This window comes from Eucyclogobius newberryi, unplaced genomic scaffold, assembly GCF_026437365.1.
Source record: "Eucyclogobius newberryi isolate DKJ021-1_F unplaced genomic scaffold, fEucNew1.0.hap1 SCAF_17, whole genome shotgun sequence".
NCBI lineage: Eukaryota > Metazoa > Chordata > Actinopteri > Gobiiformes > Gobiidae > Eucyclogobius > Eucyclogobius newberryi.
This window is the reverse complement of record NW_027315801.1, coordinates 3,542,248-3,560,527: the sequence shown is the minus strand read 5'-3', so window position 1 is coordinate 3,560,527 and position 18,280 is coordinate 3,542,248. Positions and strand designations below refer to the sequence as shown.

Sequence of the window (18,280 nt, the reverse complement as noted above, 5' to 3'; positions counted from 1 at the left end):
GTTGAGAATTGTACATGTTGTTGAATCTTCTCAGCATCACACAACGGGAGTGAACTGTGAGCGCTGCATCCCGACTTACCACAGGTCTCCTGAACACAGCATCGAGTCCCCGCAGGCCTGTTCACGTGAGTAAAAAGAATATCTCTATCTATATATGTTTTGTTTTTTAAATTTGAGCTTTCTTGTCTTCATAGAGTATTGCTTTGCCTTGAATCTTCCACAGTACAGCATTAAACGTGTAGCGACCCTTTAATTTTAGGTATTAAAGGTATTTCAACACAATTATAACACAATGACCTGTTGGTAGGGTGAGAAAACGTCATTTTCACTTCACATTGGCTGTTTCAGTCTTTTTTCCGGTTGATTTAAATTAGAATTAAGACTAAACTAAACTGGTAAGAAACTTTGCACTACTGAGAATGTTGTTGGAAATAACTGGCAACAGATGGAGAATCTTTTTGTTGAACATGTAGACATTTAACATCAGGCAAAATATAGAGCTTTTAAACAAAAAAACTAATATCTTAAAATGAAATAAACTAAATCAAAACAGCAAAGATTATTATTTTCTCGTTCTGATGTAGATTTATGTCTGAATTCGTGTTATATTTTGTACTAAAACCAGACTCGAAACGAATCTGGTGAGGACAGCTTTTGCCCTCTGACTTCACCGTTCATTTCTGTGCATTGCTGCTTTTTTGTGGTTTTGTTTGTTTACGTCTTTTTTTAACGCGCTGCTGTTGTCATGACCACTCATTGGCTTCTCCGCCTCTGCAGCTTGTGACTGCCGGTCGGACTTCACAGACGGCACGTGTGAGGATTTTACCGGCCGCTGCTTCTGCAAGCCCAACTACACCGGCGAGAACTGCGATTCCTGCGCCAGCGGCTTCAGCAACTTCCCCGAGTGCTACCGTGCGTTACAAAACCAGAATTCACAAAAACACATTTAGTTTGACCTCAAGTATGCGACCATTTACTCACTATTTATACTCTGTCCTACAGCCATTCCCACATACCCGACCAACAACAACAACAACAACGGAGAGGCCAAACCGGCGGGAGAGATTATCAGTAAGACTTTTCATTATTAACTTACTGTATTTGCTGAGACATTTTTGTTCCCAGCTTTAGTTTGATGTATATTTTTACCAGTTTAAGGTTGTCTAGATGTTTCTGGGAGAAAATGCAGCGGGATTTGATAAGACGCGTGTTTAATTGCATACACATGGCTAGAATGTTGTGTTTTGCTCGCATGGGGAGGTTTGTTTGTGACTAAATAATGTGGGAAGTCAAGCCCGACTTTATTCTCAGTAGAAATTAAATTGTTGTTTACGTTTTCTGGAGTTTGAAAATAATGCATAGTTTAATACGACTTCATGGAGATACGAGTGAAGGGTCGAAACATTCCGTCAGCAGTTATTATTTTGTTGTTTCTTTTCAAAACGGTGCATGCCTAAAGTTAAATTAAGGTGCAGACGACAGGTTCACAGGTTTTTCTACATGAGTCAAGTTGCAGTTTGTCAGTCAAATTAAAAACAAAAGTTGAAAAACTCAATAAGTGACATTCCATTGAAAACACACACAATTTACTGACAGTTCTGACAATAATTGAACAAAATAAAGGTGTTATTAGGTATTATTGTTTGTCAATTCATTAGTATTGGGTAATTAACATGGATTTTGGGCCTTGTTTACATAATGGAACATTTGTGGAATTACCTGCAAGTGAAATTATGAACGTCCCAGGGGAAAAAAATGACATATAATCATGTACTTTCAGAACTATTTTTGCTGCTAATTTCCCCCACAACAAATGTTACCTCTTCGTTCAAACGCATCTCTGTCTGCTCAGATTGCGAGTGCAGCGCGGCGGGGACAGTGGACAACTCGTGCCGACCCGACCCCAGGACCAGGACCTGTGTGTGTAAACCAGGCTTCACGGGAGACCACTGCGACACGTGCGCCCCGGGCTTCCACGGACTCAACTGTCAGGGTCAGACGCCAGGGCTCTCATGTCCGACACTCAATCATGCACAGAAACAAGTGCAGTCCAGAGTGAGAGAGCGGTGCAAGGATCGAGCACCGTGACCTTATCGAATACCTATAATCGATTCAGTTACGATAAATCTCGCCGCACAAATATACACGTTAAACTGAAGAGATGTGAGCTTGTGCGCATTGTTGAAGATACACAAATTTGTTGTTAATTTGATCTCTATCAGCTAAAAAAATACAATATATTTTGAGGACAATTTGGGGTAACACTGTATTTAAGGGTACACTTATTAACATTTAAATAACTGCTAATGTGTAAGTTTGATGTTAATTCATATTTATGTGCCCCTTATTTATTTATTTGTTGATTAACCTTTATTTAAACAGGTAAGCGAACCCGATGAGATCCTAACCTCTCTTTCAAGGGTGACCTGGGGCAGAGGAAAGACCCGACAGCACACAAAATCATCAAAACTATTCCACTAATAAGACATTTAAACCAGGCTATCCTGCATAAAATAGACAATTACAAACACCTAAACTCCTTACTATTGCTTATTATTACGCTATTAAGACATTTTTGTACATGAAAAACAAAATTTCTTGTGGTACTAGTTGTTAATAGCACCTATCAAAAGCTTATTAAGGTCATAATTCATGTACAAAAACATCCTAACTTCATACCAATAAACGGTAATTATGAGTTTATTAAGCGGTAAAGTGTCAGTAAATGTCTTATTAACAGCAGAATAAGGTTATGCAGAATAAGACAATGATAAGGGACAAATAAATACTAATTAGCATTAAATTAGAGACTTAGACTCACCTAATAAGCCGCTAGTTCAGTGAGTTTCTCTTCACATTGTCTTGTTCTTCTAAGCTTTTTGTTTCATGCATTGGTTTTGGATCATTTCTAAACTGAGACAGGGATCGAAAGCATTAGAATTCTAAGTTTGTTTGTTTGTCCTTTACCCACAACACATTCTGGGCCGGACACATTGACAGACTGACCCTAAATGAACGGCATTCCTCACCAGGGCACTAAGCACTGTAAAGACTGTGGACACCTCTGCTTCAGTCTGGGAACTTCATAAAACCAAAGCAGCCTTTCCCATACGTAACATTGATATTGTAGTTGTAATAAAGCAGTTGTAGTTGTAGTACGATAAACAATGTGTACTTTAAATATATTCCGAGTGTGTATTGAATGTGTGTTTGTCCTCAGCCTGCCAGTGCGCCGGTGCGGGCTGTCTGGATGGGTCATGTGACTCTGTGACTGGACACGGGCTCTGCCGCAGTGGTTTCCAGGGATACGAGTGTGACAGGTGTTCCCCGGGTTACTTCAACTACCCACTGTGCCAACGTGAGTTCAACGTGTATTCATTTTAGCTTTTTATCTGTGTGCCATTGTCAAATTTAATTGAAAAAGTATTATTAAAAGCAGAATCCTATTTTAGTAGTAATATTTTTAATTTATGCTATTTTAACTACAGTTATAGCTGTGGTTTAAAGTTGCTTGGGTTTAATCAGCAAATATATTTATACTATTTAACACTAGTGCCATCCTGATTATGTTTTTTTTTATTTTTTACATACTATATATGTATGCATAATGTAATTTAGTGCCCTTTAATCCAAAGTTACCACTAGATAATCTAACTTTGTGACTTTGTTGTGGTTGTCAGTATGTGGCTGCAGCAGTATTGGCTCTCGGCCTGAGGTGTGCGATGCCTCGGGACGCTGTCTCTGTAAAGCAGAGTTCACTGGGCCCAGATGTGAGCAGTGCCGGTCCGGGTTCCACTCTTACCCCAACTGTGAAGGTACTGCAGCCGCACCAGCCCCAACATCTTTACCGGGCAGTACTATTCAACCTGCTCCTTCTTAAAGTCAGCACATCTGGAAACACTTCCCCTCCTCATGAAGTGTTATATAGGCCTGTGAAACTTTTATGATCCGTTATTGGGGCTCCACCTGTTCAAGATGAAGGAACTTTATTCATAATATGACAAAATGGTCAATGGGCTATTGTGTGACTAAAACAATCTATTTAATGCAGTGTGTGTGTGTGTGTGTGTGTGTGTGTACTTGGATGGGAATGGAAAATCTAAATTCAAACCTAGTAAATTGTGATTGAACTGGTAATACAATAATTGGACCCAAGTACTCAACATTACATTTATACAGCCGGCATCAAAGAGAACATGACCAATACATTCAATTTAATGTAGAGGAGGTGCAGACATTGATTTTAGGAGTTCTATCGTACCAAATCCCAAAACAAACTTGGAGACAAATAAAAATCTGTATAAATATCCAAGAATGCTAACAGCAAAATGGCTAAATGCTACCGCGACGCTAGCTCCGCCTATGTCAACAACCTCCATAAAGACTCAGATGTGTCTCGATTTGAATTAGTTGCCACCGGGAAACGCATTAGAAAAGGGAAAAAGTTGTGTTTCCTATTGATTTAACGAATAGAATGAATAAAAATGATGTTGCCATAGCGATTAACATGTGACAAAGTTCTGAAAATGTTCTTTGTAACCTCCCCTTCTCCTGACCTTCTCCTCCTCCTTCTCCTCCTCCTCCAGTCTGCAGCTGTGACCTCCGCACCGCCCTGGACACCGCCTGCTCCTCTTCAGGTCACTGTCACTGTCGCCCCAACTACAGCGGGCCGTCCTGCGAGCAGTGTGCCCCCGGTTTCTATGGTTACCCCAGCTGCTCCCGTAAGGCTCTCGCGCACCAGCATTAATGACGTGACACCTGCAGGGAGTCATATACAACATGTAATATGGCGTGTTGTTGCAGCTTGCCAGTGCTCTGCTGAAGGCTCCCGCTACAGCAGCTGTGACCAGGAGAGTGGACAGTGCTCGTGTCTGCCCCATGTGGTGGGACAGAGGTGTGACAGCTGTGCTCACGGGACGTACGGGTTCCCCCTCTGCCAATGTAAGAGCTACTGTATGTCCTCTGACGGGGCTGAAGCTGATCGAGGGCTGTAGATAACCATTATTTTAGACTAGTCACACGATTATTACTTTAAATATGGTGACTCACGGCTTCAAAATAAAGAATACTGACAAATAATGGGTAATATTGGTAAAAATAAGAAATTTTATATTCCTTTTTGACGTATTCTTTGTTGTAAATTGTCTTTTGGAATGAAGAGTTTGTATAATCCAAATAACAAGCATTAAAATACAATATGATCATTTTAAGTGTTGATAAATATTCAGATTAATTGTTGTAGCTTGGTAAATGCTTTGAACTTGATCAGATTGAAATCAAATTTTAAAAGTGAAATAGTTATAGCCCACATTTGGCCACTAAGGACTGCACTTGACTCCTATGATGTCCGTAGAATTATTTGCTTTGGGTACATCCGATTTTATTTAAGTAACTTACCAAATTAGTTTTTTAATTTAGCTGTATTCATGTTTCTTACTTTATATGGTCTGTGCCAGCAACAGCCAACAGATTGTCTTATTGCATTAAACGATTGCCAAAACCTTCAACCAGTTTCAGATCCAGTAATTTCCTCTCTATATTGGATCATTTATGAAGTTGAAAGTGTCACATTTGATGATTTTACTCAAATATTCTGTCTTTTAGCTGGTACCTGTCATCCTGCCGGCTCAGTACAGTATGTTGTGCCGCCTCCAGTGGTGAGTTTTTATTCATGGATTTATTTAGAATTTATTTAGTTAGAATTTATTTTGAATTTATTTTGAATTTATTTTGAATTTATTTTGAATTTATTTTGAATTTATTTTGAATTTATTTTGAATTTATTTTGAATTTATTTTGAATTTATTTTGAATTTATTTTGAATTTATTTTGAATTTATTTAATTTATTTGGACAAGGGAACAAGCGGTAGAAAATGGATGGATGGATGTTTAAACTGTTTTTATCTTAGGGCCAGTGTGAATGCCGCCGTAACGTGGAGGGTCCAGCCTGTGACCAGTGCAGACCTCTGTTCTGGAACCTTTCTCCTGATACTCCTGACGGCTGCTCCAGTAAGAGACACAACTATAGCGCCAAACTCAGCTGGAGACATTTATAATATGGTAATAACACTGGTCTGTCCCGCAGGCTGTGAATGCAACGTAGCTGGAACTGTGAGCGGAGTCGCACAGTGTGCACAGGTACATCAAATCTTAATTTTTCTTATGTTTATTATAAATAACATTATGTTTCCTTTAGTATTGTATGAACTACATAAAAGAAAATCCACCAAACTTGTAGCTGATCTAGCTTATCTTTTCATAAACTCACCACAAAATCATAATCAGACTCAAATTTTGGAGGAGTGAAAAAGATGCTGAAAGTTCTGCTGCAATAATTTAGTGAATCAATATAATAATAATATCCATGCACTTATTGATTAAGTTATATATTTATTGTTACAAGTTTATATTCCGATCCAACGATGACGTTTACTTGCCCCATCTCAAGTAGACAGATCTATTCAATGTTGTGGCACCAACTGAAATTCTGTACAGTTTACTGATAGTTTTATATGATTTTATACAGTTTTATTATACGTGAATGCGTCTTACCTTCCAGGAAACCGGCCAGTGTCACTGCAAACCCAACGTGTGCAGTGGGACGTGCTCCACATGTAAAGATGGATTCTACGACCTGCAGGAGGACAGCTACTTTGGATGCCAAGGTCTGACCTCAGCCTTAACGACATGAACAAACGCATGATACTTATGTTTGTGATTTGTGTGAAGGCTGCCATTGTGACATCGGAGGAGCAGCTGGTCAGTCGTGCGGAGAAAGAAACGGACGCTGTCGGTGCAGACCCAATGTAGAGGGACCCAAGTGTAATCTGTGAGTAGTAGTAATAAATAGTAGTAGTAGTAGTAGTAGTAGTAGTAGTAGTAGTAGTAGTAGTAGTAGTAGTAGTAGTAGTAGTAGTAGTAGTAGTAGTAGTAGTAGTAGTAGTAGTAGTAGTAGTAGTAGTAGTAGTAGTTGTAGTTGTAGTGTAGTAGTTGTAGTGTAGTAGTTGTAGTGTAGTAGTTGTAGTGTAGTAGTTGTAGTGTAGTAGTAGTAGTTGTAGTAGTTGTAGTAGTAGTAGTAGTAGTAGTAGTAGTAGTAGTAGTAGTAGTAGTAGTAGTAGTAGTAGTAGTAGTAGTAGTAGTAGTAGTAGTAGTTGTAGTTGTAGTGTAGTAGTTGTAGTGTAGTAGTTGTAGTGTAGTAGTTGTAGTGTAGTAGTTGTAGTGTAGTAGTTGTAGTGTAGTAGTTGTAGTTGTAGTAGTAGTAGTTGTAGTAGTTGTAGTAGTTGTAGTAGTTGTAGTAGTAGTAGTTGTAGTAGTAGTTGTAGTAGTAGTTGTAGTAGTTGTAGTAGTTGTAGTAGTAGTATCTTCAGGCTTTATTTTGTGTCCTCTGTTTTCTTTACATTTCAAACCCTGGCCTTATAAACTGGATGCGTATCAACATAGACTGCATGTGGACTCAAGGACTCAAGCACAGCAGAGACAGTTACAGTTATTATGGGTCTTTAACACACTGACTGCTGTTTGCTGTACATTTACCTGAAACATGTCTCAACAAATAGATTTTCACTTTAAAATGTAATGAATTTCCCAGTCTTATGCACTGGAAGTAACCTATGTAGAGCTTTTTTTTGCCTTCTAGTAGTTGGAGTAACAATAGTACATAATAGTCTTACATACTTTTCCTTTTCAGGCCTCGTCCCGATCACTTCTTCCCTGACCTGCACCACCTGAAGTTTGAGATCGAGGAGGGCACCATGCTGGACGGCAGACCGGTCCGCTTCGGGTACAGCCCAGTGGAGTTCAGGGACTTCAGCTGGAGAGGGTACGCCCAGATGACCCCCATTCAGGTATGCACTAAACCCAGTATTCACCTGTCCTGTGGTAGTGGTTGTACTTTTTACTGCTAAGAGGAATTGTTATCACTATTATTTATTTACCCAGTGCTAAAATGATTGCTTTGTTGTTATGTTTTGGATAAAGATGTACTGTGGCCCTTTTAATGTGGATTTTGTGCATGAAATAAATGTTTTTCTGTGACGGTGGTGGTGAAAACCTTTTGAATATATATTTTTTTTCTCAAACAAGTTAAAGCAGGAGATTTGGGCACTCTTTTTCCTACTAATGTATGTATTTATCCTACAAAATATGGAATACAAATGGATCACAAGTGTCTTCATTTCTTGCTTTAACTTAAGATAATAATGTAACACTACTGCATGTTATTATATAATAGTGCTGCAACCATTAATCCACTAATTGTGACTAGTCGACTATAAAAAATAAGCGTAATAGTTATAATAGAACTATTGGCATTGTTAAATCAAAATGTCATGAATGAATAAACAGATTTTTATTAATTTATCCATAAATATTCCCTATTTAGAAGCCTTCCATCACCATATTTTAACATTTGTTTGGTTGTTAATGAATTTGATATTTGATGGAAGTTGACTAGCACAATAATTGTTGCAGCCTTATTTTAAAACTGCATTTTGGTGATTTTCTCCTGTCCTTTCTCTACCTCCTAACCCCATGTTCCTTCTTGATTCCTGTCTATCTTTCCTTTGCCTTGTGTTCTGTCTCTGGTGCAGTCTCGGGTGGTGGTGCAGGTCTCGGTCAGCTCTCCGGACCTGTTCAAAGTCATGCTGAGGTTCTTGAACAGGGGGGTTGCTCCGGTGTGGGGCAGGGTGACCGTCCTGGAGGAGGCGTGGCACTACTACTGCCACCACTGTAAGTGCAGCTCGGAGCAGAGTGCACTGTTAGCCTGGCCACAACAAGCCACTCACAATACGAGAGAAAGGAGTCGAGGATCCAAAATGTTCTTGATCAACTTAAGACATGTTCTGTGCATCGATAAGATGACTAAAAGTGGCAAAGCACTGGGGAAAGCTCTTAAGCATATTAAGTATCTGATGTAAATCTGTATCTGTACCCAAAGGGTACTGAAAAGCCACTCGATTACAGGAGAACATGCATTTGCAAATATTTAAACTGAAAACTACTAGTAGTAGTAACTGTGTAAAAAGGCAAATAATTCTCACAATTCACTCACAAAGATGAGTCTCTCCATGTGTTCTCCTTTCTGCTGATGTAAATATAAATCCTTTCAAATCCGCCCTAAAAATAAATCGACTAATTAAAACTTTGGTCAACCAAGACACCATTGGCCGATTAATCAACTAAAGGGCTTAAGATCTAAAGCCCGACTAGAATCTCCTCCCGCCACAAGCTGGTGACAGGCCGATTAGCTCCGTAAGGTCGTGCAAAGCACGACTGTGAAAGTGCGAACAGAGTGCGCACGAAATTGAGCTCGATGCGCTCGCCCGCTTCCAAACACTCTAATGCACACTTCCACTCATGCACGCCCCGTGCATACTACCGTAATTAGTAGTGGGAAAATTTAACATTATCTCTAATGCTCTTGTTTGCGCTAAGTAGCTCACTCATGCGTTCCCCAAACTCATGCATGTTCCGTGCAAATAAACATGTAATGCTAAAATATTATAATTATTATAGCAATAAACAGTTGTTGTACCCTTTGGCAAGAGACTTATCCCGTCTTCCCTGTGTGTGAAGAGGGCATTCGTGCAAAGAAAAACGTCGACCCAGATACCGATCGACACTAAAACTACTATCAAAACTAGATTCTCATTTGTACAGTATCTTTATTGAAAATAAATACATGGGACAAAGTTTGACTATCCCTGAACAGTTATGGGATTGTTTTTATCCTGTGATAGTATCATGATACTATTAAATAAATGTCTGTTTGTCTGTTAAAATGCCAGAGGGCAGCTATGACTACAGACTGTATTTAGCACCATCCACACATGATGAATCTTGTTTGGTGAGTTTTCTCCCCTCTGAGCCTCAAAAACACTTTTACAGATTTGTGATGTCATAGGAAGAGCTCCATAAATCATCTCCAGACTTTGAGCAGTTGTGCTGTTGAATCATGGTCATTACAGCTGTGTGCCTGCATTGGCAGGTCAGGGGAAATTTAGCTTTTGTTTGTTGTCTGCCAGAAGATGGAGTTCTAACACAAATCCTGATGAGGGAACGCCTCACAGATATAAAGTGTCTGTGTGCTTTGAATTGAGAAATTATTTTTAGTTCTAAAACATGACATGCCAAAGCAGAGGTGCTCAAGACATTTTTTAAATGCCAGTAACAACACAAATACTGCATAATATGTGTGCTTTAAGTCTTATAGTAGTATTTTAAAGCATCTGGACTCTTGTATTACATGGCTGGCCAGGCTAACAGTAAAGTAAAAACATGTATATTATACCATGGTCTCACACAATAAGCCATCACATTTATAATTATATTAACTTATTGTCAAAAGACCATCGTATAAATGGGTTTTCCAGTTCTGGAAATATATCACTCTAATTGCAATCAAAAACTCTGACTATCCCTCTCACAATGCATCCTGTTTGGACTTCCAACCAATAACCTGGTGAATTACTACTTCTGTTTGTGGTACTCTTGTAACGGTCGTCATGGTAACAAACCTCTCGGTGGTGCTCCTTGCGTCTTCTTCTGGGGCCACAGAAAGTACCGGTTATTGCAAAGCTCTTTTATTTACGTTCTTCTTCCCTAAATGTTGTCCACGTAGCCCGCGGTGAAGCTGCAGGTGTATGTGAGTGAGGCAGACGTGTATCTCACTCGCTTCATCCTCAGATACTTAAACACCGAGGGCGCCACCGCCAACGGTAAAATAACGGCCTATCAGGTCAACCGCAAAGGTACGTCCCCAACATACTGCTTATACTCACTCAGGATGACTAAAAACACCTTTCCGTCGCATGATGGTCCTTGCTTTTCCCGAAATGTTCCACAGTATGGCATTTAACTCCACAAATATGACCTAGTAACTTGGCGTAGTAGTGTCACTTGCTTGTTTACGTGGAGAATGTCAAACTGTCTTAACATTATCAATCAATAGCAACAGAAGCGAGCAAGTGGCGGACCAAAAAAGTGACGTAGTGCAGCTTTAATTTCCCTCGTGGATTAATAGAATGTCTGCTTAATAAATAAATCCCGGTTTGTATGTGAATCACCATGTTGTATAAAGTGATCTGAAGTTAATTTGGTGAAACACTGCCTGGAGAGTATACACAGATATAACCTTAACCTTTGATCATTTAACTCTCTTACTGTGTGTTGAGAATTACAGTGCAGTACAGAGTATTTTACGTGTTCTTTTGGGGTTTTTTACTTGGTATTGATTTGGGCTGCAACAATTCATCGTAATATTCATGACTATTCAAATGATCATAACTGTATTTTTTTTTTATAATCATCAGTAATAAGATGTTTTGTAACAAATACAGCAGCTTTATTAGATCAAAATGTCATTAATAATACTCTTTGTAAATGTTCTTTATCCAGAAACCTTCAGTCTCCAAATCTCAACCTTAATTTGGTTCAAATGTTTTTGGAAAAACAAATGTACAATATAAATAATTGTTTATGAGTCGACTAATCAAAAAAACCTTCAGACTAGTAAAATATACATCACTACTATATTATTTAATTTGATTCAGGAAATGTATGTAAATACTTCAAAGACAGAGTCTAGATGATTACAACTGAATATTTTTCTACAAAATGAATAAATAATGACAAAAAGCATGCTACACGATTAATTTCAAAAGTGTTATTAATCCGATTATATTTTTTTATCAATTGACAGCACTAACCAAAATACAACTTTGAGTAAACTAATGATGAGGTAATACTCTTGTAATAATGTAAAAAGCTCACTGGAGTTGATTTTGCATAATATATCTCCTTTGAATAAACCTCGAGTGCAATTTAACAAGCAAAATTATCCAAATGAATTCCTCCAATAATCACAAAAACCATCAGTATTGAGTGTTGAGCCTTTTCCTTAGTATCATTTTAGAATCGAGACACTATATCAATGTTTATATTGCATTTGTGGTCAATGTGTTGTTGATCACCCTGAATAATGAGAGTAATAATGCACAGTCATGTAAAAAACTGTCACTTTTAATTCTAATTTAAAAACATTTGGTGGATGTTATGTGTTACGTGGGTTGCCTAAATATTTATTATAATATTACACTTATATTTTCACATTGTTTACAATAAATCCACCGTGTAATTAACGTTTTACAGTTTAGTAAGAGTCGTTTTGTGTGTTGCAGGCTCTGAACAGTCCAAACAGATCTTCTTTGCCCCCAGCGCTGAGCCCACCTTTGTAAATGTCCCTCAGAACAACTTTGTGGAGCCGTTTGTCCTGAACCCGGGAACCTGGACTGTGGTCATCGAGGCTGAGGGCATCCTGCTGGTGAGGCCGTGTACTACAATTCAACACTGATATCCCTCATGTTGAAGAGGAGGTGATGGAGAGGCTGAGGCGGCTGTCGGGTTTCGAGATATTGTTGAAAAAGCAGGATGAAGGAGGAGAGTCCATCTATAGATGGCGTTCTGGTGTAAATCATTTCTTGAGAAGATAAGAAAAGGTTGTGAATGGATTTACAATGCACTTAAAGGCGCTGTGCATGATTTATACGGTCTTTAAAACAAACAAAAACAGAACTAGTTCATTGTAAACAGTTCGCAGCCGTCCGAGAGTTATCGCTCACTTACCTAATGCGTTCTGAGCATCCTAATTATTCAACGCTGTGAGTTTATAAGAGCCTTTTACAGCGTTTTCCATCACGGTAAAGCTAACAACCACTAGCATGCTAACAGTGCACTTCCTGCTTCTCGGAGAACACATTCAGCGATTTCATTTTGACCCGAGAGCTCCTTTTACAATAATACCGTACATATGGACCGGAGCAAAACAAAGCTGACTTTATTACATTAAAAGATGCGTACAGCGCCTCTAAATATACATGTACCTGGGCTTTTGACCCGAATCGACAGGTGTAACGTTTACTCATTTAATATAATTCGATGACTGCTAATATCATCTGTCTCCCCGTGTTTTCAGGACTACCTGGTGCTGCTGCCCAGTGCGTACTATGAAGCTCCCATTCTCCAAATCAAAGTCACCGAGCCGTGCACCTACGACTCTGCACCCGATGTCAACCAAAAGTAGGAGCTTTCGACTTTACGGATCGCTCCCTCTGAACGTGCCTGCACACAGAGCCTACATGTAGTTGTGCTCCTCTCGTTGTAGCTGTCTGCAGTACACGTACCTGTCGCTGGACTCGTTCCCCTCCGCCTGCGGCAACGACGCGAGCTGTAGGAATGATAACCACCTGCCGCGCCCCTGTCCCGTGGAGAGGGTCACCCCACGGCACCCCGATATGGCCGTGTGCAGCGGGTTCGACGTACGTTTGTTCACACTTTAGTTACCAGAATTATGAATGCTTTGAAGGGCACATGATTGGCAAAAATGTTTGAGCCTTCAACCGTAATATTCATCACTGGAGTTTTATACTTGATTCACGTTAGTTTGATGATCCTGTTTTTCAGTTTTGTGAAGTCATATGTTTAGTGTGACTGATATGAAGTAGTCATATTTGTTTTTTAAGTATTAAAACATGAGATATGTGATACATGAAAGTACTCAAGAGCATGTAGGCCAATAACAGAACAGATACTGCATAATATGTGTCTATCTCCCATTCTTGACATGTTCAAGAAGTACATTTTTGGAATACTGTATATTTGTTGGATTGACTTGTATTCCATCTAGTAAAAAAGTGACTTGAGATGATAGTAATAGTAATCCTGTCTCATCCCGCGTCTCACAGATCAGTATCGAGCTGCGGAGTCGCCTTTCTGCTCCGGGAGAGTTTGTCTTGGTGGTGGAGTTCTCCAGTGAAGAGGAACTGCCCCAAACTCTGTCTGTGTCTGTGAACGAGCCCCGAGGCCGCGCCCACCAGAGCACCCTCACCCTGCTGCACTGCAAATACAGGTGGGACCAGCACGGAGCATCATCGCTTTCAGACAGACGTTTGTGATACAGCTGGTGAATCGTGAATTGCCATTGACTCCTTTTAGGCATGCCTTTTTATGATATCTTTGTTGAAAATATGAAGGATAAAACGGAAACTACTTAATGCCGTTGAATAAGGCGAATAATAATACGAACAATATGTGAGATTTGTATTGTGTATTAGTTTACACATTGGCCTTTTTGTTATATCCAAATTAAATAGGCTGTACAGTAATAAAATGTATTTCTTATGTTACAAATATATTGATACTGATGATCTAACTGTATAACTCTTTTTCATAGAAATTAGCGTGTTGGATCCCACTAAAGGGGCTACACAGGCATATATTTGTCATACTCAATTTTAATCATTATCATTTTATTCATGTATTTTTCATATTTAATTTCTTCTAAAAAATGTTATATATACAACATTATTGAGGGAAACTCCAGCAGCAGATTGCGTGATGAGCTGGCGTGAGCTGTGTGTTTGCTGAAGCCTGACTGATACATTTGGTGTTGTTTGAGGAGATGTGGACACAGCTGCCTCTCACTCTGTTGTTACTGTCTGTGGCCTGGACATTAAACCTGTCCTATAATGTGTGTGTGTGTGTGTGTGTTTGGGGCAGTTTCCTGTGCCGAGCCGTGGCCGTGGACGAGCAGAACCGTGTGTCCGTGTACTCGCTGCCCGCTGACGCAGAGCTGCTGCTCACCGCAGAGAGGGCCAGCTTCTTCCTGGTGAGAAACACGCCTACAATCACCCACAATATTGGCAATTATTACCAGAATCATGTACACGTGTAGCTACAAGACAGAGAGAATTCTGATTCTGATTCACATCTGGTTTTAATGTTTGTACTGAAAGGCAATTAAAATGCTCACCATTATTATTATTGCTTTATTTGGTATGTTAATGAGCATACAGGATGTACACACTGTAAACACACCGGATTGTAGCCATGGGCTACTTTCCATCCCTTGTCCTGTGTAACACACTCTCATTTCATACATGTTTATTTTTTACAGAGAAAATCATGTTTTTTTCCTGAAGCAAATTTTCCCTGCAAAAAACAAAACAAAAACAGAATATTGCAGCTGTAATGAGCATAAGACCTGGCCTTGCCAACAAGATGAATTCTCACAAACTTTTGAGAATCTATCTTTTTAGGTTCCCTTTGTTGTGTTCAAGTTATTTTGTAATGTCCTCCATGTGTTCAACTCAATTTAGAGTGCTACACATATCAATCTGACATGATCCAGGTTACATAAGACCTCTATATTTATTTTCTGTTTATACAACCTTTTTGCCATATTTTGAATTTTACAAGTATTTTTCGTACATTAGTTACCACATAGCTGATTGGCTTCCATCATGCATTTTAACTCTGATCGTCTAATTCACCAGGAGAACCACCTCAAACTTCGAAGCCCCATTTCACAGTCCTGCCGTCTCGTGGTTAGGTTTGAACTGACCACCCTCCGGTTCAACCCTTCGGTTAACCCACTGCACCACTGCCACATAGAACAAAAATAGAATAATATATACTTATAAATATTCTTAATTGTAAAACTTCAAAAGAGAATAAGGAATTTTGAGAAGGATACTTTTGATGAGGAGAATGTTTATGCATGATTTTGTGTTTTCCTGTATTTCCTCTACAGCACAAAGTGTACCTGGTTCCTAAGGACCAGTTCACCATGGAGCTTGTCGAGCCTAAAGTCCACTGCATCAGCAAACACGGACAGTTTGCTCCTGACACGTAAGATTTATTCACCTTTTTCCTTCATTTTCGTTTTCTCATCATACAAACTGTTAAAACATGAAAACGCTCTGTCCTCAGCGCGTCCTGCGTCCCGTCCCGGTTCCAGACTCCCTCAAACTCTCTGGTGCTGAAGGAGGGCCAGAGCTCGTCCGTGCAGGAGCCGGTCCAGGCCTACCCCGCCGAGGCCCCTCCTCTGCCCTCTCCTCACGGGACCCCCCGGAGAGACCAGCCCTGGAGCGAGATCGGGGGCGAGAGGCCGCCCCTGGTCGCAGACAACGCCGACCACATCAGGCTCGACTCTGTGCAGGTAACGCAAGAAATAGCAACTTTCCATCAAATATGCACGGGCAATTTAAACGCAACGGACAGTCTAAGCAATAATTTGACAAAATAAAGGTGTTATCAGGCATTATTATTTGTCAAATCATAACTATTGTGTAATTATTATAGCGTTTGGCCCTTTTTTACAGTGCGGTGGCAAAATTGTCAATCTCGGAACAATTAAGAGACATTTTTAGAGTCAATTTTAAGTCTAATCCTGCTCTCTACGTTTTAATGGCATGTGTTAAGTCTTTAAGAGTGGGGAAAGACATTCAGCAAAGTGTCAGAGCTGGCAGTCAATATAACAATGTTCAGGCAGGCACAAAATCCCAGCACTAGACTCAGCGTTTTAAGCACTAAAGAATATTAGAGTTTTGTTTTTCGAAAGGAAATATGGCCTCAAAGAAAAGAGAAAACATGAACACAAATTTGATATACAGTATTTTAACATTGCCTAACTTTTTCAAACGTTTCTAATTTGAGATGTAAGTTTGGCGTGACCAGAACAGTCACACAAGAATGAATTTCAATCAGCTAAAAATGCTTAACTAACTGGCCAATTGTCTTTTTTACCCAGAATGCCGCTGTGTACTCCACGCGGGTCCACACATTGGGCAGATACGTGTTCATCCTGCATTACCACCAGCCCCTGCACCCGTCCTACCCACTGCAGGTCTACGTCAACGGGGGACGCATCTGGCAGGGTCGGTACTCCCGTCTCCCGCACACCAAACCCTCTCGTGATAATCATCTTTCAAGAACATCGGATGTTTTATTGTATCGTTCCTCTCGGCAACAGCAGGAGCTTTACTGCAAAGAACAAATGTCTAGCATAGTTTAAAGAGATGTCAATTTGTAATGTTATTGTATTATCTTTTTATTGGTTTAGCGCCACTTGCTTATATATGATCTAATATTATTAATCTGACAAACCATCCAAGTCCAACATGTAAATAAGCATAATACATCTAAAATTGTAAGAGATTGTAAAAGGCGCTGTACCTGATTTTTACTGGGGGGAAAAAACAGAACTAGTTCATTTTAAACAGTTTGCAGCGGTCCAAACTTTCACAACATATTCCTATGAGTTTATAAGCACACAACTCTGTAAAAGCTTGCAACAACTGGCATGCTAACAGCGCACTTCCTGGTTCTCTGACGATAAAACTAGTGAACTTAACTTTAACTGTTTTAGATGCAGGCAGCACACAGTGGTCTCATTTTGACAATATAAATACAGAATTGGGTACACTAGATCAATGTTCAGAAATCAACATTTTTATAGTGATTTATAACTCATTTCTTGCAGTTTTCATCTTATATTGAAAGAAAACTGATGGTGTAAAAATGTCAACCCACAAAAACCATACTTTAGAAAACTGTTTGTGTATAATGAGTATGTTTATGTTTATTGTTTGTCTTTCCTTTCATCCCACAGGTCACACAAACGCCTCGTACTGCCCTCACGCCTTCGGCTGTCGGAACGTCCTGGTGGCGGAGAACCAGATCATTTTGGACGTCACGGATCATGAAGTCTTCCTCACTGTGCAGATCCCCGCTGGAAAAACACTGTGGCTGGTACGAAGCTAAATATGTTCTGGCATTTTTCGGGGTAAATCCATACGTTCGTTCCAATCCGGTGTGTTTTGGTGCAGGATTACGTTTTGGTGGTGCCCGAGTCGTCCTACAGCTCCAGTTATCTGAGCGAGGAACCACTGGATAAATCCTACGACTTCATCACCAACTGTGGACAGAACAGCTTCTACATCAAGTGAGTGTATCAAATATAATAAGTGTTGTACTTATGTTAAAAGATAAGCAGTATCGTAGTTCACTTTATTTTTTTTAGCATACAGCTACAACAAGGTATGGGACGATATTGACATTTTGAAATATGATTATAAGAGAGATAAAAGAAATTTACATTTATGACTGTTTGAAATGAAAGTTATAGAGATAATATTTTCTCATGAATAATTTGTTGTTTGACAGGAAATAGTTAAGAAGGTGCTCTTTACCAAACAAATATTATATGAGTGGATCAACATTTTCTAGATTATTATCCTGGAAACTTGGAAAACAACAAGCTCAGAACAATTAAAAAAAGTAAAAGGCACAGGCAAAGAAATACAATCTTAACCAAACAAGACCAAATTCAATCAGCTTTTGAATCCTTCTATTAAAGAAACTTTTCTCTAAAATGTAAGGAGATAAAGCGGAGGATTTCATTCCTTTCTGGACACCCTTAACTTGCCTGCTAAGCCAGAAGAG

The 18,280-nt window shown here is 39.5% G+C and overlaps 1 protein-coding gene across 1 annotated transcript in view; it reads left to right on the top strand.

The window, feature by feature from the left end:
• Positions 1 to 18,280, top strand: part of lama5 (laminin, alpha 5) — a 122,422-nt gene that overhangs the window by 54,562 nt on the left and 49,580 nt on the right. Inside the window, exons 9-33 of the mRNA XM_072448635.1 lie at positions 35 to 125; positions 778 to 912; positions 1,003 to 1,071; positions 1,853 to 1,993; positions 3,221 to 3,358; positions 3,681 to 3,815; positions 4,587 to 4,721; positions 4,804 to 4,941; positions 5,605 to 5,657; positions 5,911 to 6,010; positions 6,087 to 6,139; positions 6,561 to 6,666; positions 6,731 to 6,830; positions 7,689 to 7,845; positions 10,620 to 10,749; positions 12,178 to 12,320; positions 12,972 to 13,075; positions 13,161 to 13,314; positions 13,741 to 13,904; positions 14,555 to 14,663; positions 15,588 to 15,685; positions 15,767 to 15,995; positions 16,587 to 16,713; positions 17,448 to 17,587; positions 17,665 to 17,780. Coding sequence (XP_072304736.1) covers positions 35 to 125; positions 778 to 912; positions 1,003 to 1,071; positions 1,853 to 1,993; positions 3,221 to 3,358; positions 3,681 to 3,815; positions 4,587 to 4,721; positions 4,804 to 4,941; positions 5,605 to 5,657; positions 5,911 to 6,010; positions 6,087 to 6,139; positions 6,561 to 6,666; positions 6,731 to 6,830; positions 7,689 to 7,845; positions 10,620 to 10,749; positions 12,178 to 12,320; positions 12,972 to 13,075; positions 13,161 to 13,314; positions 13,741 to 13,904; positions 14,555 to 14,663; positions 15,588 to 15,685; positions 15,767 to 15,995; positions 16,587 to 16,713; positions 17,448 to 17,587; positions 17,665 to 17,780 — 3,065 coding nt within the window. The remainder of the gene's footprint in view (positions 1 to 34; positions 126 to 777; positions 913 to 1,002; positions 1,072 to 1,852; positions 1,994 to 3,220; positions 3,359 to 3,680; positions 3,816 to 4,586; positions 4,722 to 4,803; positions 4,942 to 5,604; positions 5,658 to 5,910; positions 6,011 to 6,086; positions 6,140 to 6,560; positions 6,667 to 6,730; positions 6,831 to 7,688; positions 7,846 to 10,619; positions 10,750 to 12,177; positions 12,321 to 12,971; positions 13,076 to 13,160; positions 13,315 to 13,740; positions 13,905 to 14,554; positions 14,664 to 15,587; positions 15,686 to 15,766; positions 15,996 to 16,586; positions 16,714 to 17,447; positions 17,588 to 17,664; positions 17,781 to 18,280) is intronic.